This window comes from Bactrocera neohumeralis, chromosome 5, assembly GCF_024586455.1.
Source record: "Bactrocera neohumeralis isolate Rockhampton chromosome 5, APGP_CSIRO_Bneo_wtdbg2-racon-allhic-juicebox.fasta_v2, whole genome shotgun sequence".
In the NCBI taxonomy this organism is placed as follows: Eukaryota; Metazoa; Arthropoda; class Insecta; order Diptera; family Tephritidae; genus Bactrocera; species Bactrocera neohumeralis.
Window position 1 is genome coordinate 60,458,100 of NC_065922.1, and position 27,964 is coordinate 60,486,063.

The 27,964-nt window shown below is 32.7% G+C and overlaps 3 protein-coding genes and 1 long non-coding RNA gene across 4 annotated transcripts; 2 read left to right on the forward strand and 2 right to left on the reverse strand.

Moving 5' to 3' along the window:
* The first annotated feature begins 464 nt into the window (after window positions 1-464).
* Window positions 465-2,336, forward strand: LOC126759222 (jerky protein homolog-like). Its single transcript, XM_050473927.1, has 3 exons — window positions 465-1,336; window positions 1,396-1,872; window positions 1,929-2,336. Exons 1-3 carry the CDS (start codon window positions 533-535, stop codon window positions 2,226-2,228), a joined length of 1,581 nt encoding a protein of 526 aa, XP_050329884.1. The 5' UTR covers window positions 465-532; the 3' UTR covers window positions 2,229-2,336.
* A 12,843-nt stretch (window positions 2,337-15,179) lies between these two features.
* LOC126758658 (uncharacterized) lies at window positions 15,180-17,252 on the reverse strand. The gene is made up of 3 exons (XR_007666869.1): window positions 17,099-17,252; window positions 15,397-15,468; window positions 15,180-15,345 (listed from the first exon to the last, which is right to left on the reverse strand). It is a non-coding gene; the product is annotated as an uncharacterized LOC126758658 (long non-coding RNA).
* Window positions 17,253-22,846: 5,594 nt separating this feature from the next.
* LOC126758657 (bifunctional phosphoribosylaminoimidazole carboxylase/phosphoribosylaminoimidazole succinocarboxamide synthetase) lies at window positions 22,847-25,496 on the forward strand. The gene is made up of 6 exons (XM_050473009.1): window positions 22,847-23,086; window positions 23,150-23,353; window positions 23,416-23,560; window positions 24,293-24,405; window positions 24,476-24,601; window positions 24,705-25,496. The coding sequence occupies exons 1-6, from the start codon at window positions 23,074-23,076 to the stop codon at window positions 25,379-25,381; spliced, it is 1,278 nt and encodes a 425-aa protein (XP_050328966.1). The 5' UTR covers window positions 22,847-23,073; the 3' UTR covers window positions 25,382-25,496.
* A 1,390-nt stretch (window positions 25,497-26,886) lies between these two features.
* LOC126759335 (uncharacterized) lies at window positions 26,887-27,447 on the reverse strand. The gene is made up of 4 exons (XM_050474068.1): window positions 27,373-27,447; window positions 27,224-27,322; window positions 27,091-27,158; window positions 26,887-27,024 (listed from the first exon to the last, which is right to left on the reverse strand). The coding sequence occupies exons 1-4, from the start codon at window positions 27,443-27,445 to the stop codon at window positions 26,887-26,889; spliced, it is 378 nt and encodes a 125-aa protein (XP_050330025.1). The 5' UTR covers window positions 27,446-27,447.
* Window positions 27,448-27,964: the final 517 nt, after the last annotated feature.

Here is a 27,964-nt window from a genome sequence, read left to right on the forward strand (position 1 = left end):
CCAATTGTAAATATAAAATGTAGATATCAATCCGTCAGAACCCAGAAATGATAATTGATTTAGACTTTGCTTTATAAAAAGTGCATAATAAATTTATAAAATGTGAATTTAAGAAAGTGTTGGTCACTCCACCATATCTTATCCTTTCCTTCTCTCTAGTTTTCTTTCATACAAAATGATATGCATCTCTTAGAATGTCACTAAGAAGTACAGCAGACTCGCGGTAACAAAAACACCGCCTTGTGTGAACACCGGCTAACATGAACATAATTTTTTTTACACTGACTACTCGGTAGCGTGAACACAGTGAGAAAGCCCTATAACGTGAACAAATTTAAAATGCTTTTAAAACGTTATTTTCTTTTCTACATGCATACATATGTTTGTTAATTATGCGAATCGTTTTTATAAAACGGGGAATACCCGTAAATTATTGCTTATGAGTATACTGGGATGGATCGATGTGGATTGGCATTAAAATTAGTGCGCGTTGCTGACTTTGCATGATCTAATCTAAAGTTATTCGTGAAAAATGTCGCAAAAACGACCAAAATACTTGTCTTTAAAGGAAAAAGTTGATGTAATAGAAAAATTAAAAGGAGGATCAAGCGTAACCAGCTTAGCAAAACAGTACAGTGTTGCAAAATCAACAATTTGCGCTATCAACAAAAAAAAAGAGAACATTTTAAAATGTGTTAACAGTACATTTTCTGGGCCTAGAAAGCGGAAGACTTTGAAGTGTTCTGAACTTCCTAAAATGGAAAAAGCGCTTTACCGTTGGTTCCTTAAACAGCGAGAAAAAAATTACCCTGTCAATGGATTGATAGTTAAAGAAAAAGCTAAATTTTTTCATTCAATAATTAAAGAAACTCAAAGTGATTTTAATGCGAGTGATGGATGGTTGCAACGCTTTAAGAAGCGTTATGGTGTGCGTTTTATTAAAATAAGTGGAGAAAAGTTATCTTCTAGACCTGAACTTGTGGACCCTTTCAAAAACAAGTTGCAAGCCAAAATTAAAGAGCTAGGTCTGTCGCACGATCAAATATATAATGCAGACGAATCGGGACTATTTTGGAAGCTGCTACCTGACAGAACATACGTATCCTCACAAGAAAAAAATGCTCCTGGAAGAAAAACGGAAAAACAGCGTGTCACTTTTCTGGCTTGTACAAACGCAACAGGGGTGCATAAAGTTAAACTTCTTGTTATTGGAAAGGCCAAAAATCCTCGCTCTTTTAAAAATTTTGATTCTCCTGTTGACTACAATTGCTCCAAGTCGTCATGGATGACGGCTGCCATTTTTAAACATTGGTTTCACCATTCGTTTGTACCACAGGTTAAAAAATCAGTTTTAGTGATTTCAAACTTTTACATGTGTATTTCTTATTATTGTAGGTCAGGAAATTTTTAAAAGATCAAGGATTGCCCAATAAAGCTCTGCTGTTGATAGACAATGCTCCATCTCATCCTCCCGAAAATGAATTGAGATCAGATGACGAGTTAATAACTGCAATGTTTATGCCACCAAATGTCACTCCACTCATACAGCCAATGGATCAAAATGCCATACGACTTACAAAACTTTTCTACAGAAACAGTCTTTTGGCATCAATTGTAGCCACAGGGACTGATGTTATTGAAGCCCTAAAGAAATTGACGTTAAGAGACGCTATTGGCTATTTAGATTTAGCTTGGCAACGTCTTGAAAAGGAAACAATAGCAAAATGCTGGACGAACATTTTAAGCTCTATAGAAGATGAAAAAGACTGTGATGAGGATATTCCATTAGCTACTTTGAGAGAAAGGATTTGTTTACCAATTAACAGCCAACAAGAACGCGCAATAGAACTGCTTCATTCAATTAATCCAGAGGTTTGAACCTTTTCTTCCATCCAATAACTCATTTGATTTAAATTGTGTATTTGCAGGTTAGTTTTTCAATTGCTGATATCAATGAATGGACTGAAGATTTTCCTAACTCAACCGAAACGAACGAGGTTTTAACTAGTGATGAAAGTGAAAGCGAGGATAGTAATCTGGAAAGACCACATACTAGAATAGAGCCTAGTGAAGCAATCAACATTTTTAATAAAGCTTTGGAATGGGCGGAAGATGAAAATATAAGTCCAACAGATATCAGCGTACTTAAACGTCTCCGCGAAAAAGCCGTGTTCAGCAATTTGCAAAAAAAGAAAATCCAAAAAAAGATAACCCATTTTTTCCAATAATTTCAATGGGTATTTTTTTCTTAACAAAACCTAAACATATAAATTACATGTTTTTACAATCTGAAATAAAATAAAAATAAATGAATTTGAGTTAAAACACATGTTTAATTTATTTGAAAAATTTTAAAAATTATACCTTCGAAAACGTGAACAACCTCGCAAACGTAAACACGCTCGGTTTTTAATAGTTCACGTTACCGCGAGTCTACTGTATAACTTCTTCCGCGCGTAGGGACTCCACGCACCAGTTTTTTTTTTACTTGTAGATATTATAATATTAACTACTTCTAAACCGCATACATTTACGTTTCTTGTTAATTCAATATAAATTTTTTAAATCAAATTTCGTGTTTCTAAAAACAACTATTACCTGGTATATACATATTTTTTAATCAACTGATACTCACAAAAAATTATTTTAGTATATTACTAAACCTAAGATTACAATATGTTGTAAATTGTAAATATGTTGTAACCTAAAATGTCGCTTCAGCGATTTATTGCACTGAAACTATAAATTTTAGTATGTTACTAAACAAATTTCAAAATTAAACTAAAACAATTTTTTTATATAAATTTTTCACTCAGTTTCTATTGCTCAATTGCGAAATTTTCCAAACGCACTTTCGTTATGATATTTTAAATTCGCAAATCATGTGAAAAATGTAAATTATGTTGAATTTGTGAAGTTAATGTTTTCACTTAATTCCAATATCGATTTTAAAACAAAATATAAGATTATGGATGTTTCTCAAATGCACTGGCGTTATTGCCTACTGAACTGTGAAATGAAAAAAATAAATTTGCTGGAACTTGTGAAGATATTTTTTCACGGAATTTCGAAACAAGAAAATCGATTTTAACATATAATACCTAGTGCCTTCCGAAAACGGAAACGAGCTAACTTAGGTGTAAGCTCGATGTTCTTCCAACTTGTAACTTTTCGACGTTATTGGAGCTGTGACAAAGCTCACCATTTGGAAAAACTCCATAATCTTATTTGTAGGTGTAAAGTAGATTTTTTGGAAACACATTTAGCAATCGATATCGATTTGCGTAAAAACATTAACATCACATATTCAAGCTTATTTACTTTTTCGTGTTATTGGAGTTGAAATAAAACAATACAAATACCGGCTTTTCATTTTGAAAAATTTCACAATCTTATATTTTGTTTCAAAATCGATTTTTTTGTTACTTTTATATACACAATGAGCATTTCGATACCGATTTGCGTAAAAACACTAACCGTCAGAAATTTGAAGGTATCGTTGGAAAGAAGAAGCCCTCCTGATTAAAAAATATATAGGGTTATAGGTACAGCAGATATTCGACCTCAAAATTTCCCAAAATTCGATTATTTAAAGAATCATTTCACCACATTAAACACACTTTACTCACATTTTCTAATTCAAATTAAATAAATTAAACCATAAACATTTAAATAAATCCATATTTTACACTTTTGGCAGGTTTTTTACATAAGAAACCCTTATTTTAAAAATTACATTTTACACTCGTACTGAACATCATTTATGTACTAACAATTACGAGAAAATGGAGCGTTGCCATGTTATGAGAAGGCAATTTGCTGAAATTCTTATTTTTCTCGAAAATTCCTCTACCATGCATATGGACATTTCTTTTTTAAATTTATTAGACAAATAATTAATATTATATACATGTATTAGTAATATTATATAATAATATTACGTAATAAAGTGTAAAGTATACAGTCTATGTTACTAAACCAGAGAACTTAAAGCATAGAGAAGGTGCAAATTGAATTCTGTATGATGTTCGATTTGACGGCTGACAGAGCTGATAGAATTGTAGTAAGGATTCACCATTCTCGCTGCTATTTAGCAGAAATGAGCACGTTCAATGGCAGAAATATATGTAAAGAGAAATTCTTTGAAGAAAAATATACTAAGTCACACAGAGAATGTAAAAAAGCATTCTCTGAGTCACATATGCGTGATTACTTTGTATTATATGAACCATTTTTTTCCGAAAAATGGTAAAAATTTAATTTTTTTTTCAAAATCGGGAAAAATTAGCTAAAAATAATTTTAATTTTATTTCTCTTTAATTTAATTTTTTAATTTTGAAATAAATTAATATTTCAAATAAATTATATTTATTTCGACTATTAGATAGTAAAGATGTGCCAAATGAACTTCATTTCTTCAAAGAAAATTGATGGCCTTCATGAAATATGCATATTCGCATTATTTCGTTATCATTTCCATATTTGTGTCAATAGAATTTCTATGGCATATACATATATACATATGTATATTATTTCTTTGGCACATTTATCTGTATGTTTACGAAAGAAAATGCGAGCCACATATGTACATATGTACATACATTCATAATAACAAGTGTCGCACGCATCTTTCGCATGGCCGAAACTCACGTTTTGTCAAAGAGTCAGTGTGTCGAAGCACTGACGCGACGACAAAGCGTCACAACATTGTGTTGCTGGTAGAAAATGCAAGCTGTGCCGAAAAAAAACGCCGCTGTAACAGCTTCGCCTACAAACTAGCGTAAATATGTATGTTTTTATATGAGCTTGCATACATATCGACGCAGATTTTTGTGAGCCATGGAAAAATATTTTAGAATTGACAAATATTATAAATCGACAACAGCTATGTATGTTGCCACTTTTCTCACTACTTTCTTAGAACAAACACCAGAAAGTTGTTCAATTTATGATTTTTAGCTTTTGCCATCGTCGCGAAAAGACGGTTGTTGGCAGAGGCATGCTCGGGGAGATGTTACAGCGTCTGTTTTTATGAATGAAGAGAGGTCGCTTGTGGAATATGCGCCTGCGTTTAAGAATGAAATCGTTTTTGTTATAAAATTTACAACATTCGGGCTTCGCCAATTCGTCTGCCATATTGACTTGTGATGCTTATGCTATTTGAGATGTTGTTTTTGTAGAACAAAAATTCATTTTTTTTGTTGGTGAAATATTCACATGTGTACGCATACGTCTGTTTGTGTGCTTGTGCATTATTTGTCCGGCGATGTATACAAATATATGTACATATAAATATATATGAATTTAAGAACATGCCCAGAGCATACTTAAATTATGGAGGGAACACTTCTCCAGCCTGCTGAATGGCAGTGAAAGTACAACGCCAGGAGAAAGCGAACCCGATTCCCCAATCGATGACGATGGAGCAGACGTTCCAATGCCCGACCAAGAAGAAGTTCGTATAGCGATTACCCGCCTGAAGAACAACAAAGCGGCGGAGGCCGATGGATTACCGGCTGAGCTATTCAAACACGGCGGCGAAGAACTGATAAGGAGCATGCATCAGCTTCTTTCTAAAATATGGTCGGACGAAAGCATGCCCAACGAACTACCTCTTTGTCGATTTCAATGCTGCTTTTGATAGCACGAAAAGGGGCTGTGTAAACTGACGTCGAGCAACACAAAAGGCTCCGTCAGGATCGGGAAGGACCTCTCTGAGCCATTTGATACCAAACGAGGTTTTGAGATAAGGCGACTCCCTTTCAACCTGCTGCTTTTGACAGCACGAAAATTGATATCATCGGCTGTGTAAACTGCGCCGTTAGTTGAGAACAACACAAAGCAAATGGGTCTGTCAGTGAACGGGAAGGAAATATCATCAAACAAAGAGTCACTGTTGACAGTCATAACTTTGAAGTTGTAGATAGTTTCGTATATTTGGGAAACAGCATAAATCGAACCAACAATGTCAGCCTGGAAATCCAATGCAGGATAACTCTTGCCAACAGGTGCTACTTCGGATTGAGTAGGCAATTGAAAAGTAAAGTTCTCTCTCGGCGAACAAAAACCAAACTCTATAAGTAGCTCATAATTCCCGTCCTGCTATATGGTGCAGAGGCTTGGACGATGACATCAACTGATGAGTCGACGTTGAGAGTTTTCGAGAGAAAAGTTCTGCCAAAGATTTATGGTGCTTTGCGCATTGGCCACGGCGAATATCGCATTCGTTGGAACGATGAGCTGTACCAGATATAGGACGACATTAACATAAGTATGTAAGAAGTTCAGCGAATCAAGAGACAGCGGCTACGCTGGCTAGGTCATGTCATGATGGACGAAAACACACCAGCTCTGAAAGTATCCGACGCAGTACCTGCCGGGGGAAGCAGAGGAAGAGGAAGACCTGCACTCCGTCGGAAGGACCAGGTGGAGAAGGACCTGGCTTCGCTTGGAATGTCCAATTGGCGCCACGTAGCGAAAAGAAGAAACTACTGGCGCGCTGTTGTTAACTCGGCTATAATCGCGTAAGCGGTGTCTACGCCAATTAATAAGAAGAAGAATTTGTCTTATTTTGAAAATATAGTAGCAGGCGAATATATAAATTTTTACAGTAATAACGAATAAAATCACGACAGCCTAGGAATTATTGCACAGGAAACAGAATCAGAAATTTTAATAATTAAAACCGTATTAGAACAATTAAAACAAACCCATTTTAGGCAAAAAAGAGGTATAAATGAATAAGGAACACTTTGGAAATGGATAGCTGGAACACCAGACCATGCCGACTTTGTAAAAATTAATGACAAATTGGACGAACTAGTAATAAATAACAATAAACAATTCTCAACAAATTTTGAAAATTTTAAAATAATAACAGAATTAACTGACACAGTAAATAATATTAAAGGTGATACCACAAACAGGAAAATTAAAAGAAAACGAAATCAATATGTTATGCACGAACTGCAAAATTTAATAAATGCAATAACTTTTGGTAAAATTGGAATTTAAAATCCAACAATTTTACGTTTTGATGAACTAAAAAACATAACATATTACCAACACGGTATAATGACCATAACAGATTTGATGGACATTTCTAAATTTAAAATAGCCCAAAAAAAAAGACAATTATAATTTGTATAAAGTACCTTAAAATAGAACTAACATGGAAGTAATATGATGTAAGAGCCATAGCTCAATTAGATGGTAAGCTTATTATTGACCAGAACATAATATATTGTAGCAATCAATTTTTTAATATTCAAAATTGTAACAGAAATTTCAAAAACCTATTGTAAACTAAATAAAAAAGCACATGATTGTTAGAAATTTTAAACAAAAACCAAGGATATTGTAATAAATTAAAAGAAAAAAACTTGCAAATTGAAGAAATTAAACCAGGAGCGATATTAGTTTCAGGAAAAAATGTTGTAGACAATCAAACATTGAATGGAACATATTTAATAACATTTGAAAATTATACTGTCATAAATAATCAAACTTATGACAACATTGGAATAAAAATTTGGAATTATCTTAAAAATAACCATATAAATAATTTTGAAATTTTAGAATATATTGAAACAACTAATAAACTGTTAAAATTAGATAATTTAAATATTCTAGCAGAACGGAACAAGAACATCACAGTCCATTCATATTTTTGGTACATAACACTGGCTTACACTCATTTTGGTGCCTAAGATTTTATACCTGATTTTGGATGTATTTTGTGAGTTGATACGAGAAAACAAGTCACATTTTCCATATCAGCTCTTGTTCATAAGAAAAAAGAAAAAAACATCTAGTAGCGGGAATGTGGTTCATCCTACCTACTATACCGACTACTGATGCGCACAGAGCTGCACCAAACCAAAAAATTTTTTTTTGTAGGCCAGTAAAATTGGTTTATTCACATAAATTGCCAGAAGCCAATATTTGAAACGGCTGACCTCATGCAGGACAGTACCATACAAGCTTACATTACTTAGTGTATGCCAGGGCGTATGAGTGATGCGCGATGCGGTGGCTGGCAAGTGCTTGCATACATAGTATACGGGGAAATTAAAATGAGAATTGTTGGTAAACTAGAGCTGTCAGCTGACATCTAGTAGCGGGAATGTGGTTCATCCTACCTACAATACCGACTACTGATGCGCACAGAGCTGCACCAAACCAAAAAATTTTTTTGTAGGCCAGTGTAATTTTAATCTTGGGAATACTTTTCATAACTTACTTAATACTAAAATTAAAAAAATCGCGCGAAATTCCCAAACCAATCGAAAATACGCAATTTCAAGCAATCACTTATAATGTTCTTTTGGATCAAATATATAAATTAACTCAAAATAATAGTGAATCGGTGACGATTCATTTTAGGAAGGGGGGAGTTAACGACAGCCTCCGCATAGCAACCTTACCATAACTGTAAATAAAATTGAATCTTTGCATTTTGCAAATACACTGTCTCATAAATTAAAATCATAATTAACGTTTTTGATAATTAACAATATCGCTTGCTCTCACAAGAAGGAATAACAATGACAATTGTAAAGAAAACAGAATGCTTAACGTTCTGCTGGAATATGCTGAAACAGCAAATATTGTAAATAACTCTTTCTTTGTTCTGGCTTCAATCAGGCTGATGCTTACACTTCAGCTTTAGCTTTAATTTTAAGTAAATAAGACCAAAATGTATAAATATTAGTATTTCTGAAATAAAAATTTGATTTGTATCTTGCAATCCACTAGAACCGCCCGTTCGCGGATGTAAAATATATATTTTTTTCAAAATTCTCTCGTCACGGGAATTAATTCGTATGCTCCCACTCGATTTCTAGTATTATTTCCGGATATTTTGACCCACTAAGTCGATAATGGGATGATGGAGTCATGTGTAGAAGTTCACGCAAGTGAGGAAAGTTCTCTGATCGCCATTCACTTGGGAGTGGCCAGAAACGATTCTTTTACATATGACTCAAGCAGCTCACGACTTCCGGTCTTTGACCAAGTATCCTCTGGGTAGCCTAAGAACATCCGTTTAAAGGTGAGCTAAAGTGAGAAGGCGAAACATCCCCATAGGGTTGTGCGCTGGGTTTGGGACCCGCCACGTAAAAAGCTCACCCCAATGAAAAACTACCAACAGCCTCGGCCACGTAGCGAAAAGAAGAAACGACTGGCACGCTGTTGTTAACTCGGCTATAATCGCGTAAGCGGTGTCTACGCCAATTAAGAAGAAGAGGAAGAAGAAGTCGATGATCCAGTTTTTTGGCCTTATTTTTAAGAAATTCGATGTTTTCGAATACAATTTTCCAAAAAGTTCCAGACATTTTGAATAGGATTAATGTCTAGTGATTGCGGGACCGATTTAAGCACACTTAAATTTTAAATTATTTTGTTAAAATGTTCAGATACATTTGTTTATACATTTTTGAAATATAGCCGAAAACGTTAACTTCGGCTGCACCGAAGCTAATATACCCCTCACAGGTGCATTTCTTTTAGTAACTATGTGTCCAGTTTGTATGGAAGCTATATGCTATAGTAATCCGATCTGAACAATTTTTTTGGAGATTATGTTATTACCTTAACCAGTAATCCATGTCAAATTTCGTGAAGATACCACGTAAAATGTGAAAGTTTTCCATACAAGAACTTGATTCCGATCGTTCAGTTTGTATGGCAACTATATGTTATAGTCTTCCGATATCGGCAGTTCCTACAAATGAGCAGCTTCTTGAAGAGAAAATGACGTTTGCAAAATTTCAAAACGATATCTTAAAAACTGAGGGACTAGTTCGTATATATACAGACAGACAGACGGACAGACAGACAGACGGGCATGGCTAAATCGACTCAGCTCAACATACTGATCATTTATATATATACCTTATATGGTCTCCGACGCTTCCTTCTGGGTGTTACAAACTTCGTGACAAACTTAATTTACCCTGTTCAGGGTATAAAAATAAATCCCCAAACAGTAGGGAATGTGTTGAATTGTGCTGGTTTTCATCAATCGCACTTTGTTAGCCATACATAAGTAAGCTTAATAACAAGAAGAGGTCGGCGGTTGCTAAACAATATTTAAACAAACCGTATTGCATTGGGAAAAGGTTGTGTTCACCGACGACTCAAAATTTAATAAATGTATTTGGTTCGAATAGATCACGAAAAGTGTGGAGACAGATTAATGAAAAGTCGAAAGGAAAAAAATTTATTGCCAACAGTAAAGCAAGGTAGGAGTAATTTTATGGTTTGGGGGTATATGGATGCATCTGGATTTGGACATTTGGATGTTTTTAGTAAAAAGTTGGATAAGCATATGTATCTGAATATTTTAAGAAAAAAAATTTAAGTTTTAAATGTGCTTAGATCGGCTGTTAATAGCAAAAAAATCAATTTCCAACAGAATACGGACCAAAAATACACATTGTACATACATATATTGTACGTGTACGAAATATTGCGCGTATACGAAGAACAATAGCAGGTGCTCAGTCAACTCCGCGCGAATCGGCAATTCTCATATTAAAAAATGTGCAGTGGAAAAATTAAATAATATTATGTTTCCTAAGCATATTCTAATAAAAGGTTTTACATATATGTGTGTATATATACATACTCATGTATAATGTGAAAATTGTAGAAAATGTGAAATTTGCAATGATATAAAGGGGTTGAAACCCTTATAAGTTATAACGATCAGAAAACATAGCGTTCAAAGTTGTACTTTGCATAAACTTATTTTAGCATGCAATCCAACAACAAATGTTTTAAACTAGTATAAAAATTTATGATTTTACGATGCTTTATGACACGTTTAGAGTACCCCAATAATAATTTAATTAATTATTATATAGAGAACGGTGCAGATGTTGCATGATATAAAAAATAACAACAAAATCGAACAAGAGCGGTGAGTACCTTACAGATTAAAACGTTTTGTTTGAGCAATCAATTTAACATTTTTACAGTTTATTTATACACTTATGAAAAGTACAAAAATATTTTTTTGTTAAATAAAAAAATGTTTAACAACACTAAAAATGGCGTCCAAAAAAGCTATCTTAAAAGATAACTCCCGGTGCCGTTGTTGATTTTGTCTCTTCTGAACATCTGAAACATAAAAACCAAATAGATTATTAATCAGTAGGAGTGCAGCTATACAACCTACTAAAAAAACCAAAAAAAATTGAAAATATAAAAAATTTCGCGCTTTTGAAGTTCAGATTCTGAAAACAGGTATTTTTGGACCAGTTTTAGATCGAAAAAAAAATCGAAGTTTTTAAAATTAAAATTTGATCGTAGTCCCAGCAATAGATATTGATCTTATAAACACCATATTAAAATTTCAAGTGATTCGGATGGATTGTTTTTTTTTTTCTTTTTTTTAGTTTTGAGATAAATGACGTACAAAGCATCCATTCATCGAGCCCCTCGACCGCACGCTACCTGCTAAAACGGCTGTAGAACCTAAAATAATGTGAATATCCTTTTACAGTATATTCTTAAAGGACTATACTTTCGAACTATCAAAAAAAATAGATTTTTTGAAAATTCTAGACCACCAGGACCCCTTAAAAAGTGTGTAGTGAAAAAATTTAAATAATATTAAGTTCTTCTTAGCAAATTCTAATAAAAGGTGTTACACGGATATGTATAGTAAACATATGTAATGTGAAAATTATTGTAAAAAATGCGAAAATTGGCAAAAATGTTATATCAATGATGTGAAAAGAGAAAATAATACTAATCTCGTCTAAGCAAATTCTAATAAAAAGTGAAACTCTAGTAAAAAATGTAAAAATTCTGAGATATTAAGTAATATAATATTTAAGTGAATAATGTAAAAGACAAGATGAAGTGTTTGAACAGGTTTACTAAACTAAACATTCATGTTGGCCGATGTTTTTTTGTATACAAGGTCTCTCGCAAAAGAAACAGGACTGTTAAAAAAACAACAAAAAATTAATATTTTTCAAAAGTTATATTTTTTTATTCAAAGTAGTTTCCTTGTGCTTCGATACAGCGTTTAGCCCGGTCAATTAGCATTTCAAATGAGTGTTTAAGGTCGTTTTTCGGAATGCTCTTGAGAATATCGGTCGTCGCCTTTTGGACAGCTGAAATGTCCTGAAACCAGTGTCCTTTCATGGGCAAATGAAGTTTTCCAAATAGGTAAAAATCACAGGGTGAGTGATTAATGGTTAATATGGAGTTTTTTGTCAAAAAATCAGTGACAAGCGTCGACCGATGACATTATCGTGCAACAGGCATTATCGTGCAACAGGCGCCAGGACCCTGCCTAACGGTATTGTGGTCGAGCACGACGAATGCGTGACAAAAGACGCTTCATAACACCAAGGTAAAACACAGCATTAATCGTTTGGCCAGGTGGGACGAACTCTCGGTGTACAATACCCTCGGAATCGTAAAAACAAATCAGCATTGTCTTTATTTTTGACTTCTGAAGACGACCGACTTCTGATGTCACAGAGGTCCTCACGACCTTCTTGGAAACGCTTAAACCACTCATGCACATTACTACAGGATAGGCACTGATCACCATAAACTTTTTTCATCATTTGAAATGTTTCAGTAAACGTTTTCCCAAATTTAAAACAAAATTTAATATTTGCTCTTTGCATTTTACGACCGATGACCAAAAGCTGCTGTCACTTTTTGATCGATAACATCGTTTGTAGTTATCCAATTGTCTTAAAATTTTTACGAAATGTCAACAAGAGATCAAACTTTTTATTTCATATACCCATCAATAGGTGGCGCCACCAGAAACAGTTATATTTAAAAGGTTCTGTTTCTTTTGCGACAGACCTTGTATACCCATAGAGCAATCCGTATCGAAATCGACTGAAAAAATTAACTTCAAAAAATTAAACAATTTGCCATAACGGCATTGAATATTCGCGGAGTTGACTGAGCACCTGCTATTGTTCTTCGTATACGCGCAATCGGTAAACGCAGCATAATTTGAAACTGGCACTACCGAAGTAATTTGCATTTATTGCATTTTTGTTACAAGTGGACAAAATATGTGTCCTGATAGAAAAGATCTTATTATTTCAATGACTGCAGATGACTTCGTCTCCAATAGTTGCATGATATTTGCGTTTACCGATTGCGAACATACAAACAAACAGTTGATCGCTCCTATTGAAAAGGAAAGTGCGCAGAAAAAATGTAATAAATTAAGTGATTTGAAAGAAATTATAATAAAAAGTGTTAATTAAACCGATAATGTATAAATAAGGAGAAATATGCTTTATTCTGCAAATGTATTTCTTGAAAAAAAGATTTCATATTTTCGGACTATAAAAACTATAGCATAAATTGTATATACATTTTAATTTGTATATACGATTTATGCTATAGTTTTTATAGTCCGAAAATATGAAATCTTTTTTTCAAGATTTAAATTTAATAAAAGCAATGATATTCTGATTTATTAATTTTTTGGAAAAATTTATTAAATTATTTTGAAAATTTATTTTTATAATTTAACACAACCGTCTTAATACTCGCTCTACTAAATTTAATATTACCGAAATGTCGTCCAAATTTAAAAAAAAATTTTAAGGGTGGTCAACCCTTATCGCTTAGAGGTATGGAAAATAGATAGTAGCCGATGCTCAGACCTACTGAATACACATATAAAATTTGAAAAACTCGGTAAAGCCTTTTCGGAGGAGTACGGCAAATAAAATTGGGAAATTTTATGTATTAGATAACTCCCCAACCTAATTTATTTCCGGTACACGACGCCAGATAAATGAATTTGCCTGTGAACCACTGGTGGGCCAGGAAACCAGATAAGCGCAGTGCCCGTGGACCACCAGTGGTTCGCGCCGAGTAGAACGTGTTAAATTTAAAACTTCGCTCTTTCGCCAATCTATTTTGTATAATTTTTCTGCAAATTAACAGCATTAAACTAAATATTAATTTATTGGGTAAATTTATTCAATTATTTTGAAAATGTACTTTATTTTTACGGGTATCTCGACAGGCAAAAATTTATTGTATACTAACTGTATTGCTGTTCATGCTGCCTGTGGAGGCTCATATTGTTTAGGGAATACTAATTTGTATGCCATATTTTGAAAGCAATGAGCTGTCACTTCGACAGTTCGACAGATCAGTTTTCATTTCTATGAAAATTTCGAAGAGGCAACACAACTCATTTACATAATAAATAATAATAATATTAAATTTACAACTATTACATGTGCACTAGGTTTGGGACCCGCCACGTAAATAAACACCCCTAGTGAAAATTAACAATCAGCCTCGGATGAAAGACCCCCCTTTTGATGACGACTATAGTAAACAAAATAAGGGCTACGAACTGAGGGCATGCACCTGGAATATCCGCCGTCCAAGCAATGCGATGGTATGGCTGCCTTAGTGACTCCCAAAGATTCTGTGAGGGTTTCTTTTGTTTTTAGCAATCTTTATCGAGTACACCACTTTAAAACAGTACACACCACTTATAGCCCGCAAGTTCAGATAGTGCATGCACATATAATAACTTAAATATATGCTTTTTAGTAACCAAACTATTTTATGGTAATTCTTAATATAAAGAAATCTTTCTACAAAAACATACAAAAGAGTTGTGATTACAGCTTAGAAAATTAAACAGTTATTTCTACAAATTTATTCACGCAAGTAAGGTATACAAATTTCTTCACCAACTTGTATAGGTGCTACCTCTTTCAACACAATTATGTCGTTTGTATAAGGAAATGTCGAATAAGCGTTTGGTACACAACTGTGATTAATCTTGCTTTGAATTAGATAAAGTCCAGCACCCTCAATGTTGATAAGTTCACCCGCGACTTTAGTGAATACACATGTTTCCGTCTGGAATATTAATAGTAAATTTCCCTATTAATTATTTGTTGTTAACTTACATTCTCCCTCTTTATTGTAAATGTAAAATTGTTGTTTTTGAAGTTTTGTTTTATCACCTTCAGGCATCAGTAAATCGCTCTATCGCTCTTTTTTCACGCATTCCGCCGACACACTTGTCGCAATGACCTGATTATTTGTGCCAATTATACCCATTGTTATAGCCACAAGAAACCAATAGTTTTCGAGATATTTGCGTTTAAAGTTTAAAATTTCCTTTATTTGACTTATATTTTTGATTTTTATATTTACTAACACTTCATTAAATCGTTTGTACACATGTTTTTTACATTATAACTTAGTATCCAGCTCTCAAGAAATGTAAAAACTTCATATAAAAAACGGTTTAGAAATGGTCAAGAAAATTTCCTGCGGTACATTTCTTGTGCTGGTATGAAGCTGTAAAGAAATCTAGTACGAATTTTTAATACATTTTTTCAATAAAATGCGAATATGGCAAACCTGGTTTTGCGAAGGAACATCAAATCAACAATTGTTTCTTGAAGGAAATTCAAAGTAATCGTTAAGTTCGTCCTAAATTAGTTAAAATCATGGGTCGGGTTTAGTTTGCGAAGGAACATCAAATCAACAATTGTTTCTTGAAGGAAATTCAAAGTAATCGTTAAGTTCATCCTAAATTAGTTAAAATCATGGGTCGGGTTTAGTATACCATCCCAGGATTTCGGGAATAAAATGGGTATGGTCGGATAGAGGAGATTCTCCAGATCACGAATATATATGGTTATAGTAGCAGGAAGCTTATAGTTTTCGAGTTATTCGCGTTTTAAGTTGAAAATTTGCAATATTTTAATTACATATTTTCGATATATAAAATTAATTTTGCACTTATATTTTTCACTTTTATATACGCTAACACATCACTTATTCATTTGCACACATTTATTTTATATAATATAGTGCAAAAATAGCTTTTAATAAACATTTAAATTATTGTTGAATTTGATTATTTAAGAATAACAAAGGAATTACAAACTGTCATATAATCAGTGTTACCTTATCGCGCCGCGCTTCAAAAAAAATAACCATGGCAACCCTTTTCTTATTGTGCAAATGCAGAGAATTGTAACTAAAATAAAATAATTAAAATAAAGCTGTATTTACAACAAATATTAAAAAAATTAATATGCAGAAACGTTAGAGTGAAGTGCTAGTACGTGAAAAGTGCATAATATAAGTGAAAAAGTTACTCACAATATACAAATTATCAATGTAAAAGCTGTCAATTTTTCAACTTTAAATGCAAATATCTTTAAAACTATAAGTCAGCGGCAACTATATATATATATTTTCGTGATCTGGAGAACGTCACCTTTCCAGTGATACCCATTTTATTCCCGAAATCCGGGGATGCTATTCTAAATCCCAGCCAAATTTTCTATAACATAGTCAAAAAACATAATTATCAATAAAAATAAATTTATATGTTGACTTTGTTTCATAATATTTAAAAAATGTTTGTAAAATTGATTTATTTTTAACCGTTTCGTGTTTGAGTTGCTTACAAAATATAAAAAAACGACAATCGATTAATATCTATAATGCTCTCTATTCAGTATATTCAAAATGGCAGCAAGAGTTCTTTTTAGTTTGTGACCTGCTCAAATTTGAGAAAATATTTTGAGACTAACGCTAGAGACTGTTTAGTGAATAGTAACTAGTCACAAATTGATCGTTTCAAAAAAATCTCCTGGTCGTTCCAACACCGGACTTTGTAATTTTTTTTTTGCGTTAAATTTCTTTCTATTAATCTTTCTACCTATTGTATTTTTGTTAGTTTGTTCAAATATATTAGTATGGTAACACTGATTATTTCACAGTTCGTAGCTCTTTCATTATTGTTAAGTAAATAGAGTTGAACAATAAGTTAAATATTGAATTAAAACTATTTTTGCACTATATAATGTAAATTAAATGTGTACAAACGAATTAGTGAATTGTTAATAAACATAAAAATTAAAAATATAAGTGTAAAATTAATTTTAAATCTAAAAAATACGTAATTCAAATAGTGATAATTTTCAACTTTATCCTTTTCCTGCGGCTATAACTATACATATTCTTGATCTGGAGAACATCCTCTATCCGACCATACACATTTTTTTTCGTAAATCCTTGGACGGTATTCTAAAGGCGACCCATTTACCTGACGCTATTCAAACATTTACGATGCTTCAAATTCTTCTTCGAATGGCGGCATTTTTAACGGATTCATTGTAAATACTTATGTGCACCTCATTTTTACTCATTCAAAAATTTCGCATGATGAATGTTGCTACTCTTACAATAGAGTTTTCCATTTCAAAAGTAACATATACATATGGATTAATATAAGAGATGAAACTTTACAAATGTATTTGTGAATTGGTTACACCCGTTTCGAAGGGCGACGTATAGTGAAATTCCGCGATTACATGAGGCAACTTTTGTTGCTAATTCTCGGGCGATTCTCTTTTGCTGTCGCCCATTACCTTCACACCAGCAACTTGTGTTGCGCAACTCTGTTCGAGTTTTTTTCTCATTCTCTTTCACTTTACTTTAACCCATTGTCGTTTCTTTTTCCTTATAGGTATTTGGACCACTTATCACATATATTAATCAGCTCTGTCAATTAAGAAATACATTTTATTTATTAAAACAAAGATATATCACCCTTTTTACTATCGTCTGAATCAATTTGTATGGCTTCCTCCATACATTTCGCAATATCTTTAATTAATTCGATTTTTTCGTCATACTCCATTTTCTAAAATATTTATATTATATTATATATATTTGTATACATATTTGCAAATTACTTACCAAAAATGAAATTAAATTTTTTAAATATATGTATTCAAAATATTAATTTAAAAAAAAGATACGCAAATGCAACTATGTACTACTAAAGAAAGAACACGAATGCCGAAAAACGTCGCAGCGAACTGTTACAAATAAGAACACAAAGCGAGTTGCTGAACACTGGAAACTCGGCGCGATTCTCCTCTCCTCGTCGCCCCCTCGCCTATAAACCAAGAGTTGCCGCAACAAAAGTTGCCTCGTGTAATAGCGCTCAAAGTGGAGAAATGGTTACTTTAAAACAAAAATAACCTAACGGATAATGAAGGCATTAATTACTGATAACCTATCGATGACCAGTTACTTAAAAATTACATGACTTGTAGCGATAGAAATACGTTTTGTCGTCGGCACTTTCATATCTATGCGCAGTGAACATTTTGGATTCTTTTATTTTACAAATATGTGTAGATGTTTAGAGGTTATCATATCTTGATTTTTTTGGCCCAATTAACAAGTTTTGATAATTACTAGAATATCAAAAACTCTCGAGGAAGATTGAGATCAAGGTACTGTTCTTTCAATAGAAAATATTCCTCACCAAATTCTTAATAATGCAATGCAGCTGAGATCACAGTCTTTAGTAGAATAAATAAACCTCATTCATTACAGACCACCTTGAATATTATTTTTTTTTCTTCAAAAGTAAGCAATAAAATTGAAGAACGGAAAATTTGCTATAATGAACCAAATGTGGTAGAAAAGTTCGAATCGAATATAAAGTTTTTACGTTAGGTCAAAATATAAAAAGGGCAGATTAATAAATTAAACATAAATGCAAAGAAATTTACGGCATGCCCATAATAATTAACAATATTGTAATAAGTACAAAAATATTTGGCTCATTATTATTTTGTAAGCAAACTTTTAATACTGTAATACAATTATTCAAAATGAAAACAACTTGTTGACGCACTGCACCGGATTCAATATTCATAAATTCAACCATATGTATGCATGTATATTTTCTTTTATGCGTTAACACATGTGTATTCCTACAAATGAGTGCAACATTCGTTATGGTTTGATGAGAGCGTTCTCTTATCAACAACTTTTTTAAACGAGCTCATGAAAAACGGGATTTTTTGTTATACATACTTATGTACATATTAATGTGATGAACACACGTACACGACAGTGAACTGTGAATGGCGTCGTGAAACCTACTACATGAACATATGTATGTCCATTTTTTTGTACACAATTTCGTTATTGCCATACTAATATCTTCAATGAAATTTTAATATTTTGTTCAAAGTGAATACGTAAATTTATTTGTTTTAAATTATCAGTTGTTATTAAAAATGATATAAGAGAGCTATTTTACGCTCCTCGGTAGAGCATTGACTAATTTTACATATTAGTGGCATTACTCCTCTCTTGTGTCGTCGGCAAAACTAGAAATATTTTTCATTTAGAGAGAGCGACAAGAGCGAGAGCAGCCTAAATAACTGTCTCAGTAAGAACGTGTGTATTTTAATACTTGACAGATGTCGCTTGAAGTCTGTCGCTTTCTACGTGTTCAGCTCATAATGTACCAAGTATAACGGGGCATCTCGACCGGCAAAAATGTATGGCATACTATGTGGGTATTTGTTTTCATAAAATAATCATTTGCCCAAAGGCAGAGATAAAGAGATGTCCAACTCCTCTCTCACTGGAAATGAGAGAACAATTGCTAAACGTCAAAACCTCTTGAACTTTGACAGTTGATCGACTCAGCAGGTTTTGACGTTTAGCAATTGGAAACGAACGATGGCCAGATTGAAATCTTACCAAAAAAATATGTAAATGGAGGGATTTGTTGCATCGTTCAAGACCTCTTATAAGAAATGTAAAACAATGAAAAGTAAATAAATTTGTGAAATATAAAGGTATTTGCTGAAACGTTTTGTAATTTGAAGCATCATAGTATTATTTTCATTGGAAACTGATTAAAAACATTTAATGATTGAGAGCTAACAAGCTTAAATCCTTTTATTGGGTATTGAAAGGTCAAAAATCAATTGTTCTAACATACTATAAAAAGATTTAGCTGATGTACCGCATGTTTTGAGCTCCTGAACTGTTTAAATCTTTTATGAGGAAAATATAATAAAAAAAGGAGAAATATCCTTTTTTTATAAATGTATTTCTGGGAAAAATAAGAATTCATATTTTGGACTACTATATAATAATTGAGGAATAAATTTTGTACTATATACCAATTCAAATAATAAATTTAATATGAGCAATGATATTTTGATTTATGTTTTTATAAGTTTATAAAATTTAAGACTTCGCTCATACCCAACGCATTTTCCATAATTTTTCTGTAAATTAACAATATAAAACTTAATATTAATTTGTTGGAAAAATTTTATTATGAAAATGAACTTTATTTTTATAATATAACACAACCGTCTTAATACTCACTCTACTAAATTTAATATAACCGAAATGAAAATGCCGTCGGCTTGTGTGTAAGTGAGATATTTTGCCTCTTAAAATTTGTCATAGAAATGAAAACTTCGCGGCACGCCAATTCAGTTAGTATAACATAAATTTTATCCTGTCGAGATGCCCCGTACACTTTAACCTGTCAAAATGCGGGGTAAAAGCAAATATGATACATTATCGGAAGATTCATTTATTCACATAAAGGGATTTTTTTCACAAAAAATTGGAATAGTTCACAAGGCGAACAATTTTAATTAGATCTTGCTTATTCATCTGTATAGTATTTCAACAGAAATAATACATTAGATACCGCATTCATGAATAGACGGCTTAATCTAATTGAGTCCCTTACATGTTCAGACCGAAAATTTAAAGGGATTAGATTACATATATAGCGGGATTCTGTAGCCAGTCTCTTTTTGAGACATTTTGAGGTAAAGTCTCAATTTGTGACTAGTTACTACACACTAAACAGTCTCTTTTTCAAAATATTGAAATTTGACATTTTGAGGTAAAAAGTCTCAATTTTGAATTTGAATAGAGATCTAGTTATATTTTGTAAGCTTAAACACTAAACTATATTTTTATTTTTATTGATAATTATGTTTTTTGACCATCTAATATTTGTTAGTTTATTTTCATTCAAGTTTAATCTCTGAATAATGAAATGCCAAAATCAAAAAAATTTCTCTGACTTAAAATCTCAAATTTTGAGACTTGAGACTGATATGTTCAGACCGAAAATTTAAAGGGATTAGATTACATTTATAGCGGATTCTGTAAAAAGTCTCTAGTCTCTATTTGAGACATTTTGAGGCAAAGTCTCAATTTGTAGACTAGTTACTATTCACTAAACAGTCTCTGGCGTTAGTCTCAAAATATTGACTCAAATTTGAGACCTGATAGTTAGCAGGTCACAAAACTAAAAAATAGAGATAATCTTAGATATTAATCGATTGTCGTTTTTTTATATTTTGTAAGCAACTCAAACACGAAAAGGTTAAAAATAAATCAATTTTACATAAACTTCGTAAATATTATGAAACAAAGTGAACATATATTTTTATTTTTATTGATAATTATGTTTTTTGACTATGTTATAGAAAATTTAATATTTGTTATCGACATATTTATTTTCATTCAAGTTTAAAAACATCTCTGAATAATGAAATGTAATAGATTTTGTGACTGTCACTTACAGAATAGCAAAATCGTCTCAAGTCTCAAAAATTGTCTCTGACTTAAAATCTCAAATTTTGAGACTTGAGACTAATTGAGTCCCATATACCATGTTCAGACCGAAAATTTAAAGGGATTAGATTACATTTAATTACATTCACTACTTAGCCCGTTCTCACTGCCGTTGGAAAGATGAAAAAAGAACTGTTTTTGCCCTTCAAGAATTCACATCGCTTAATATTTATTAAAAAAAAAAAACATTTTCATATAGTATTTTGAAATAAAAGCCGTCTTCTTTCAAATATTTTCCATATAATGGAAATAATGGACGCATTTTTTCATTTGTTAAGTCGATTTTCGAGTGAAATTAGATTCATTGCTTTAAAAAAAATTTGATTGTTTACATTTTTTTCCTTTGTAGTGTCTAAATCAGCTGTGATAACGTAATAGATTTCCAATGCTGACAAGTAGATGGGGCAAAATCAGAGTCGCACAGAAAGATTTAGCGTGGATCAGTTTCAAATCACTCCGATGAAGTGATTTCGAACTGTCATTTTTGTATGGCGATATCTTGATAAATTTATAAGATTAGTGGGATAAACCACTCAACAGCCAAAATCGTGTGATTAAGTATCGGTCTGAACAACCCATCTTTATCTTATGCCAACAATTCATTTAAATTTACTGAAAAAGTATTTCTATTCATATAAGTTTGCGATTACATGGGGCAACTTTAGTTGCTAATTCTCGGGCGATTCTCTTTTGCTGTCGCCCATTACCTTCACACGAGCAACTTGTGTTGCGCAACTCTGCTCGAGTTTTTTTCTCATTCTCTTTCACTTTACTTTAACCCATTGTCTCTCCTTTTTCCTTATAGGTATTTGGGCCACTCTATCACATATATTAATCAGCTCTGTCAATTAAGAAATACATTTTATTTATTAAAACAAAGATATATCACCCTTTTTACTATCGTCTGAATCAATTTGTATGGCTTCCTCCATACATTTCACAATATCTTTAATTAATTTCCATTTTCTAAAATGTTTATATTATATTATGTATATTTGTATACATTTTTGCAAATTACTTACCAAAAATTAAATTAAATTTTTTAAATATATATATTCAAAATATTAATTTCAAAAAAATATACGCAAATGCAACTATGTACTACGAAAGAAAGAACACGAATGCCGAAAAACGTCGCAGCGAACTGTTACGAATAAGAACACAAAGCGAGTTGCTGAACACTGGAAACTCGGAGCGATTCTCCTCTCCTCGTCGCCCCCTCGCCTATAAACTAAGAGTTGCCGCAACAAAAGTTGCCGTGTGTAATAAGGCTCTAAGAAAAATATTTGTAAACAAAAATACATAAATATCTCACTGTAAAACCAAAAGAGTAAAATTATTTTGTATAAACATACATAAGTATATACAAACACACTTAAAAGCCTATTTTCCTTTGTGTGTGACTGAAATGAACGAAACAGCACTACCATGTTGGAACGATTCCATGCAAAGACTTAAAGAGAACCACAATTCATTTGCCGCAATCAGTACACAACAGACGATCGAATTAAACATTTGTTGTCGAATCTTATTTTAAATATTATATTAAAATTCAAAAGCACGTGCGACAATTGCAACAATAAGTACATTAAAATGGCTACTACTAGTAAGTGTGAAGAGTATTACCTTTTGTTTACATTATACAAGTAACATTTTTATTTCGTCACAGTTGGGGACTACAAATTGGGTAAAATCCTCATTGAGGGTAAAACTAAACAGGTTTACGATCTCCCTGAACATCAAGGGTTGTGCCTGTTGCTGAGCAAAGACCGTATTACAGCTGGTGATGGTGTGAAGGCACACGATCTGCAAGGCAAAGCGGAGATTTCTAACACAACAAATGGACTAGTTTTCGGCATTCTAAACGAAGCGGGTAAGCACAGCAAGTTTTGAGTGCACGAAAGCAAATTACTAATCTGTGTTGTGTACATGTAGGAATAAATACGGCCTACGTCAAACCTTGCTCGGGCAATGCCTTCATTGCTAAGAAATGTGAAATGATACCCATCGAGTGGGTCACCAGACGTTTAGCTACTGGTTCGTTTTTGAAACGTAATACCGGTGTGCCGGAAGGATACAGGTAAGCTTTCACAAAATTGTATGCACATATGTATGTGGAAACAAGAAAAAACGTTAAAGCATGAAAGGGTATTAAATGATAATAATTTCGTGGCAAAGTTAATATACATACATATGTACCCTGTTTCGGGTATAAGAAGTAAAATAATTTATATTGACTTGTGTTAAATGTTTGTATGGCATATTATATTATGGCACTTTAAACTCAGTTATTAATTGCTCATTGTGTCAACTATTTATTTTGTAAAAAAATCCCGACTAAAAAAACTATTTTTTGAAATATTAATTAAAATGATTAAATTTAAATGTTTAGAAATTCGTCACTTTTGTTATTGGTGATAGTGATAAGAATCTTCAACCATCAATACTTTTCCAGTTACATATATGATCATTTGATATACGGTTATTTTGAACTGACCTTCAACCATATCAACATTTGTGTGTACATGTGTACATATTTACATATATGTATGTACGTACATATTGTTTGTATGCATTTGAGTAGTACTTTGTATGTTGATTGCTATTATAATCTAGATTTTCTCAACCTGAATCAAACAAAATAGAAAAATAAAAATTTATACATTTAATAATATAACTTTGATGTACATACTGAATTACGAAGTAATACTAATCTCACAAATAAGCACAAAATCAAATTTAGCTACATATGTATACTTATGTATAGCAGAAATCTTAAAAAGTGGTTTTGTGAACTTTTTTCTCTTGCAAGGTTTTCACCGCCAAAACAGGAAACGTTCTTTAAGGATGATGCCAATCACGATCCTCAATGGTCTGATGAACAAATTATCTCAGCGAAATTCAATTTTAACGGTGTCCTAATAGGTCAGTTACAAATATAACATACATATTTTAGAATAATGTGATTTAATATGCTTAATTCGTTCTCAAATAGGGCAAGATGAGTTGGACATTATGAAGCGAACCACTGTACTAGTGTTTGAAATTTTAGAGAAAGCTTGGGCCACCAGGAATTGTGCTCTTATTGATATGAAAGTAGAATTTGGCATCGATTCTGAAGGTACTTAATTTTGATAACTTACAAAGTCTCATTTGTTTTTAAATTTATTCACGATTTGTTTTTGCATACCGCTAATGCGCCGTTGTCTTCTGTCTTTTCGTAGGAAACATTGTGCTCGCCGACATTATCGATTCAGACTCGTGGCGTCTGTGGCCGTCTGGCGACAAACGTTTAATGGTCGATAAACAAGTATATCGTAATCTCTCCACAGTCACCGATAGTGATCTGGACACAGTGAAACGTAATTTTATTTGGGTTAGTAAGCAACTTAAGGACATAATACCAGCTAAGGATCATCTAGTGGTTATTATAATGGGTAGCGCTTCCGATAAAGCTCATTGTGAGAAAATCTCCACACCTTTGCAACAATTAGGAGTAAATACTGAGCTACGCGTTACGTCAGCGCACAAAGGACCAGAAGAGACCTTGCGCATTATGCGCGAATACGAAAGTGTTATCAATAATTTGATATTTATTGCCGTAGCAGGTCGTTCTAATGGATTAGGTCCAGTTTTATCTGGTAGCACCACATATCCAGTGATTAATTGCCCACCTTTAAAAGCAGAGAATCTTCAAGTTGATGTTTGGTCTAGTTTAAATGTGCCTTCCGGTCTTGGTTGCCCAACTGTGTTATATCCTGAGGCAGCTGCGCTTCATGCGGCACAAATTTTGGCCCTTTCAAATTACATAATTTGGTCCAAGCTACGCGTCAAACAACTCAATAACTTTATTACTTTAAAGAAGGCTGATAAGCTGGTGCGCGGAGTGCGTAATGCTTAGATTACGTGTGCAGAACTGAATCATGAGAATCATATTTCTGTATAAAATCGGCTTTTAAAGCCATGCATTTTGTTGATTGCCGCTAATAAAACATATACGTATATAAAAACCTAAATATATTTATATAATTATAACCGTTTCCGGTGAGTCCCAAAAAATCTAAGAGGGGAAATTTATTCCCATAAAAAACAAGTTGGCTAAGTTGGCTATGTATGCATTGTTGTGGTTTAGAGAGATTGGTAACACTTACCGATCAAAACGGGGTTAGACTGCCGAAAAAACAGCCCTTGGCCGGATAAAATCCGGGTCAATTCCGGTGCGTAGAACCGGCTGTCGTGGGCACCAAACGTAAACCATACAGTGGGAATAACGAAGACAAATCATCGATTCATCAGTCCACAGCACTTTATGCCAAAAATTTTAAGATTTTAATATGTGCTCTTTATAAAATGCTTGTCGTTTTTTTATTTGCCTCATTTAGGTAGAGTAACTTTCTTCCAACGCGGCTGTGAATATTGGTTTGGTGCAATCTGTTACGGACAGTGTGCACTAATGGGGCATTCTTGCCTTCTTTTATAAGCTGTGCGCGAATTTTTGAAACTGATTTAAAGGGATCAGAATTGGAAATATCTAATATTCGTTTATCCACTCTCCCGTTGTCATTTTCGGGCGCCCTTGCTTCTTATTCCTGCTGACTCGATTTTCTTTGTTGTAGCCAGCAAAAACTTTCCGTACTGCGACCTGGCTTTTATTAAATTTTTCAGTAATATAACGCTGCTTGTGACCATTTTTATGCAAATTTATTATGGTTGAACATTCCTTATTGGTTAATTGTTTAAAATTCACCATTTCAGATTTTTTTTAATTTACCGTAAAAAATCGCCTTAATATTTCAAAAAATTAACTAAAAAAACGAAAACTTTAGTTACCAATTCAATTTCAAAATTTATTGAATAAACAATTCTTGCACGTTTAATGCTTTTTTGTAATTTATTTTCAAGTTTTAATATGAAAAACACTAATTACTGCACTTGATAACTTACTTTTTCCACGCTTTGTCACTGAGCATTTGTATAGAAAGCCACGAAAAATTCTTACCAGATAAGCGGTTGCCACTAAAATCATCAATTGCGGTACTTTGATAACGGTACTTTCCGAACATATACAAAAAAAATTATATTCAATTAAGCGAAAAAGTATAGAGCGTTTCAAACAGTACTAGCTGTTTTGATAACTTATTTTTTCTACCTACTGTATTTTTATTTTTATTGATAATTTTTTTGACTATGTTATAGAAAATTTAATATTTGTTATCGACATCTTAATTTTCATTCAAGTGTAAAAACATCTCTGAATAATAAGATGTAATAGATTTTGTGACTTTCACTTACAGAAAGCTAAAGTGCGTAGGGTTAGTTTTTGGTGGGTTTTTTACTGGTATATATTTGAATGCCTTAACTTATAACGTTTCATTTTAGATATATTTCCTGACAAGGATAAAAACACTATATGTAGGGAGCTCCGGAGATTTGTGGCCTTAAGTCACCGGTGATGCGGCTAATTGAATGGTGCCTCTTTGCCGCTATGACGCGGCATTCGCGCAATAATTTACTTTGTGCCTGCACCTCGGCCTTTTCTGGCATCTAGAAAATTAAAATATAAAAATTAGCTTCTGTTTTAATTTGGTAATGTAATACTGCGTTACTTACTTTGTCTTTTAGATACTTTTCAATGGCCGTGAGACGGGTCTCAATGGCATCCAGCTTCTGGATTATATCTGAAAAACATAAATGTATTTTTATAAAGCAAATACTAATATATTTATATATTAATACGTTATACCTGCATGGCCGCCAGACGATGGTGACGGTACCACAATTTGTGATGATTCTACTGGAGGAGCGCAAACGTGATTGTAAGATATTTTTTTAAACACTTTATCTGTAAAAAAATATTATTAAAAAATTAATAATATTTATGTTAAATACAACCTCTATGGAGGCTCAACGGTTGTGAGCATTCCACTTCGGAATCCATTTCTTCCACGAGGTCATCGATATTCATTCTATGAAAAAACATAAAAAAGGTGATGAATGAGTGGAACTAAAAGAATTTGATCATCAATTTTATCAATTCTACAAGTAAGCCTAAATCTGCAGACTATATAAATAGTTTAAAAAAATTAAAATGTAAATATCCTTTTTTGAAAAGACACTCCTCATTTGCTATTAGTTAGCTTGAAAAAGTTTAATTTTAATTTAATTTTTAAAATCCTGCTTCGGAGCAGAAATACGTATATGTATATTCGAACTATGTTCACTTTTATTCATTATGAAACACTAATGTTGTTTTTCTTTTAAACAATTTTAGATATTCTGTATACGAACAGATATCTTGGACGAACAAATGGACATTTTTAGTTATAGAGGAGGTTCTCCAGTTCAAGAATATATATAGTTATACTCGCTGGAATATTCGAGACATTTGCGTTTAAAGCTGAAAATTACCACTATTTGAAGAACGTATTTTTCGATTTAAAATAAATTTTACACTTATATTTCGCATTTTTAGTCCACTAGCACT

Excerpts from the sequence above, each read along its gene's own strand:
- LOC126758657 (XM_050473009.1), top strand. Across the intron at positions 23,354-23,415 it reads CGGCATTCTAAACGAAGCGG|GAATAAATACGGCCTACGTC; the intron begins GTAAGCACAGCA and ends GTGTACATGTAG. Across the intron at positions 24,406-24,475 it reads TTTTAACGGTGTCCTAATAG|GGCAAGATGAGTTGGACATT; the intron begins GTCAGTTACAAA and ends GTTCTCAAATAG.
- LOC126759335 (XM_050474068.1), bottom strand. The coding sequence starts at position 27,445 with ATGAATATCGATGACCTCGTGGAAGAAATGGATTCCGAAGTGGAATGC. Across the intron at positions 27,323-27,372 it reads ACCGTTGAGCCTCCATAGAG|ATAAAGTGTTTAAAAAAATA; the intron begins GTTGTATTTAAC and ends ATTTTTTTACAG. Across the intron at positions 27,025-27,090 it reads AAAAGTATCTAAAAGACAAA|ATGCCAGAAAAGGCCGAGGT; the intron begins GTAAGTAACGCA and ends TTAATTTTCTAG.
- LOC126759222 (XM_050473927.1), top strand. The coding sequence starts at position 533 with ATGTCGCAAAAACGACCAAAATACTTGTCTTTAAAGGAAAAAGTTGAT. Across the intron at positions 1,337-1,395 it reads ACCATTCGTTTGTACCACAG|GTCAGGAAATTTTTAAAAGA; the intron begins GTTAAAAAATCA and ends TTATTATTGTAG. Across the intron at positions 1,873-1,928 it reads TTCATTCAATTAATCCAGAG|GTTAGTTTTTCAATTGCTGA; the intron begins GTTTGAACCTTT and ends GTGTATTTGCAG.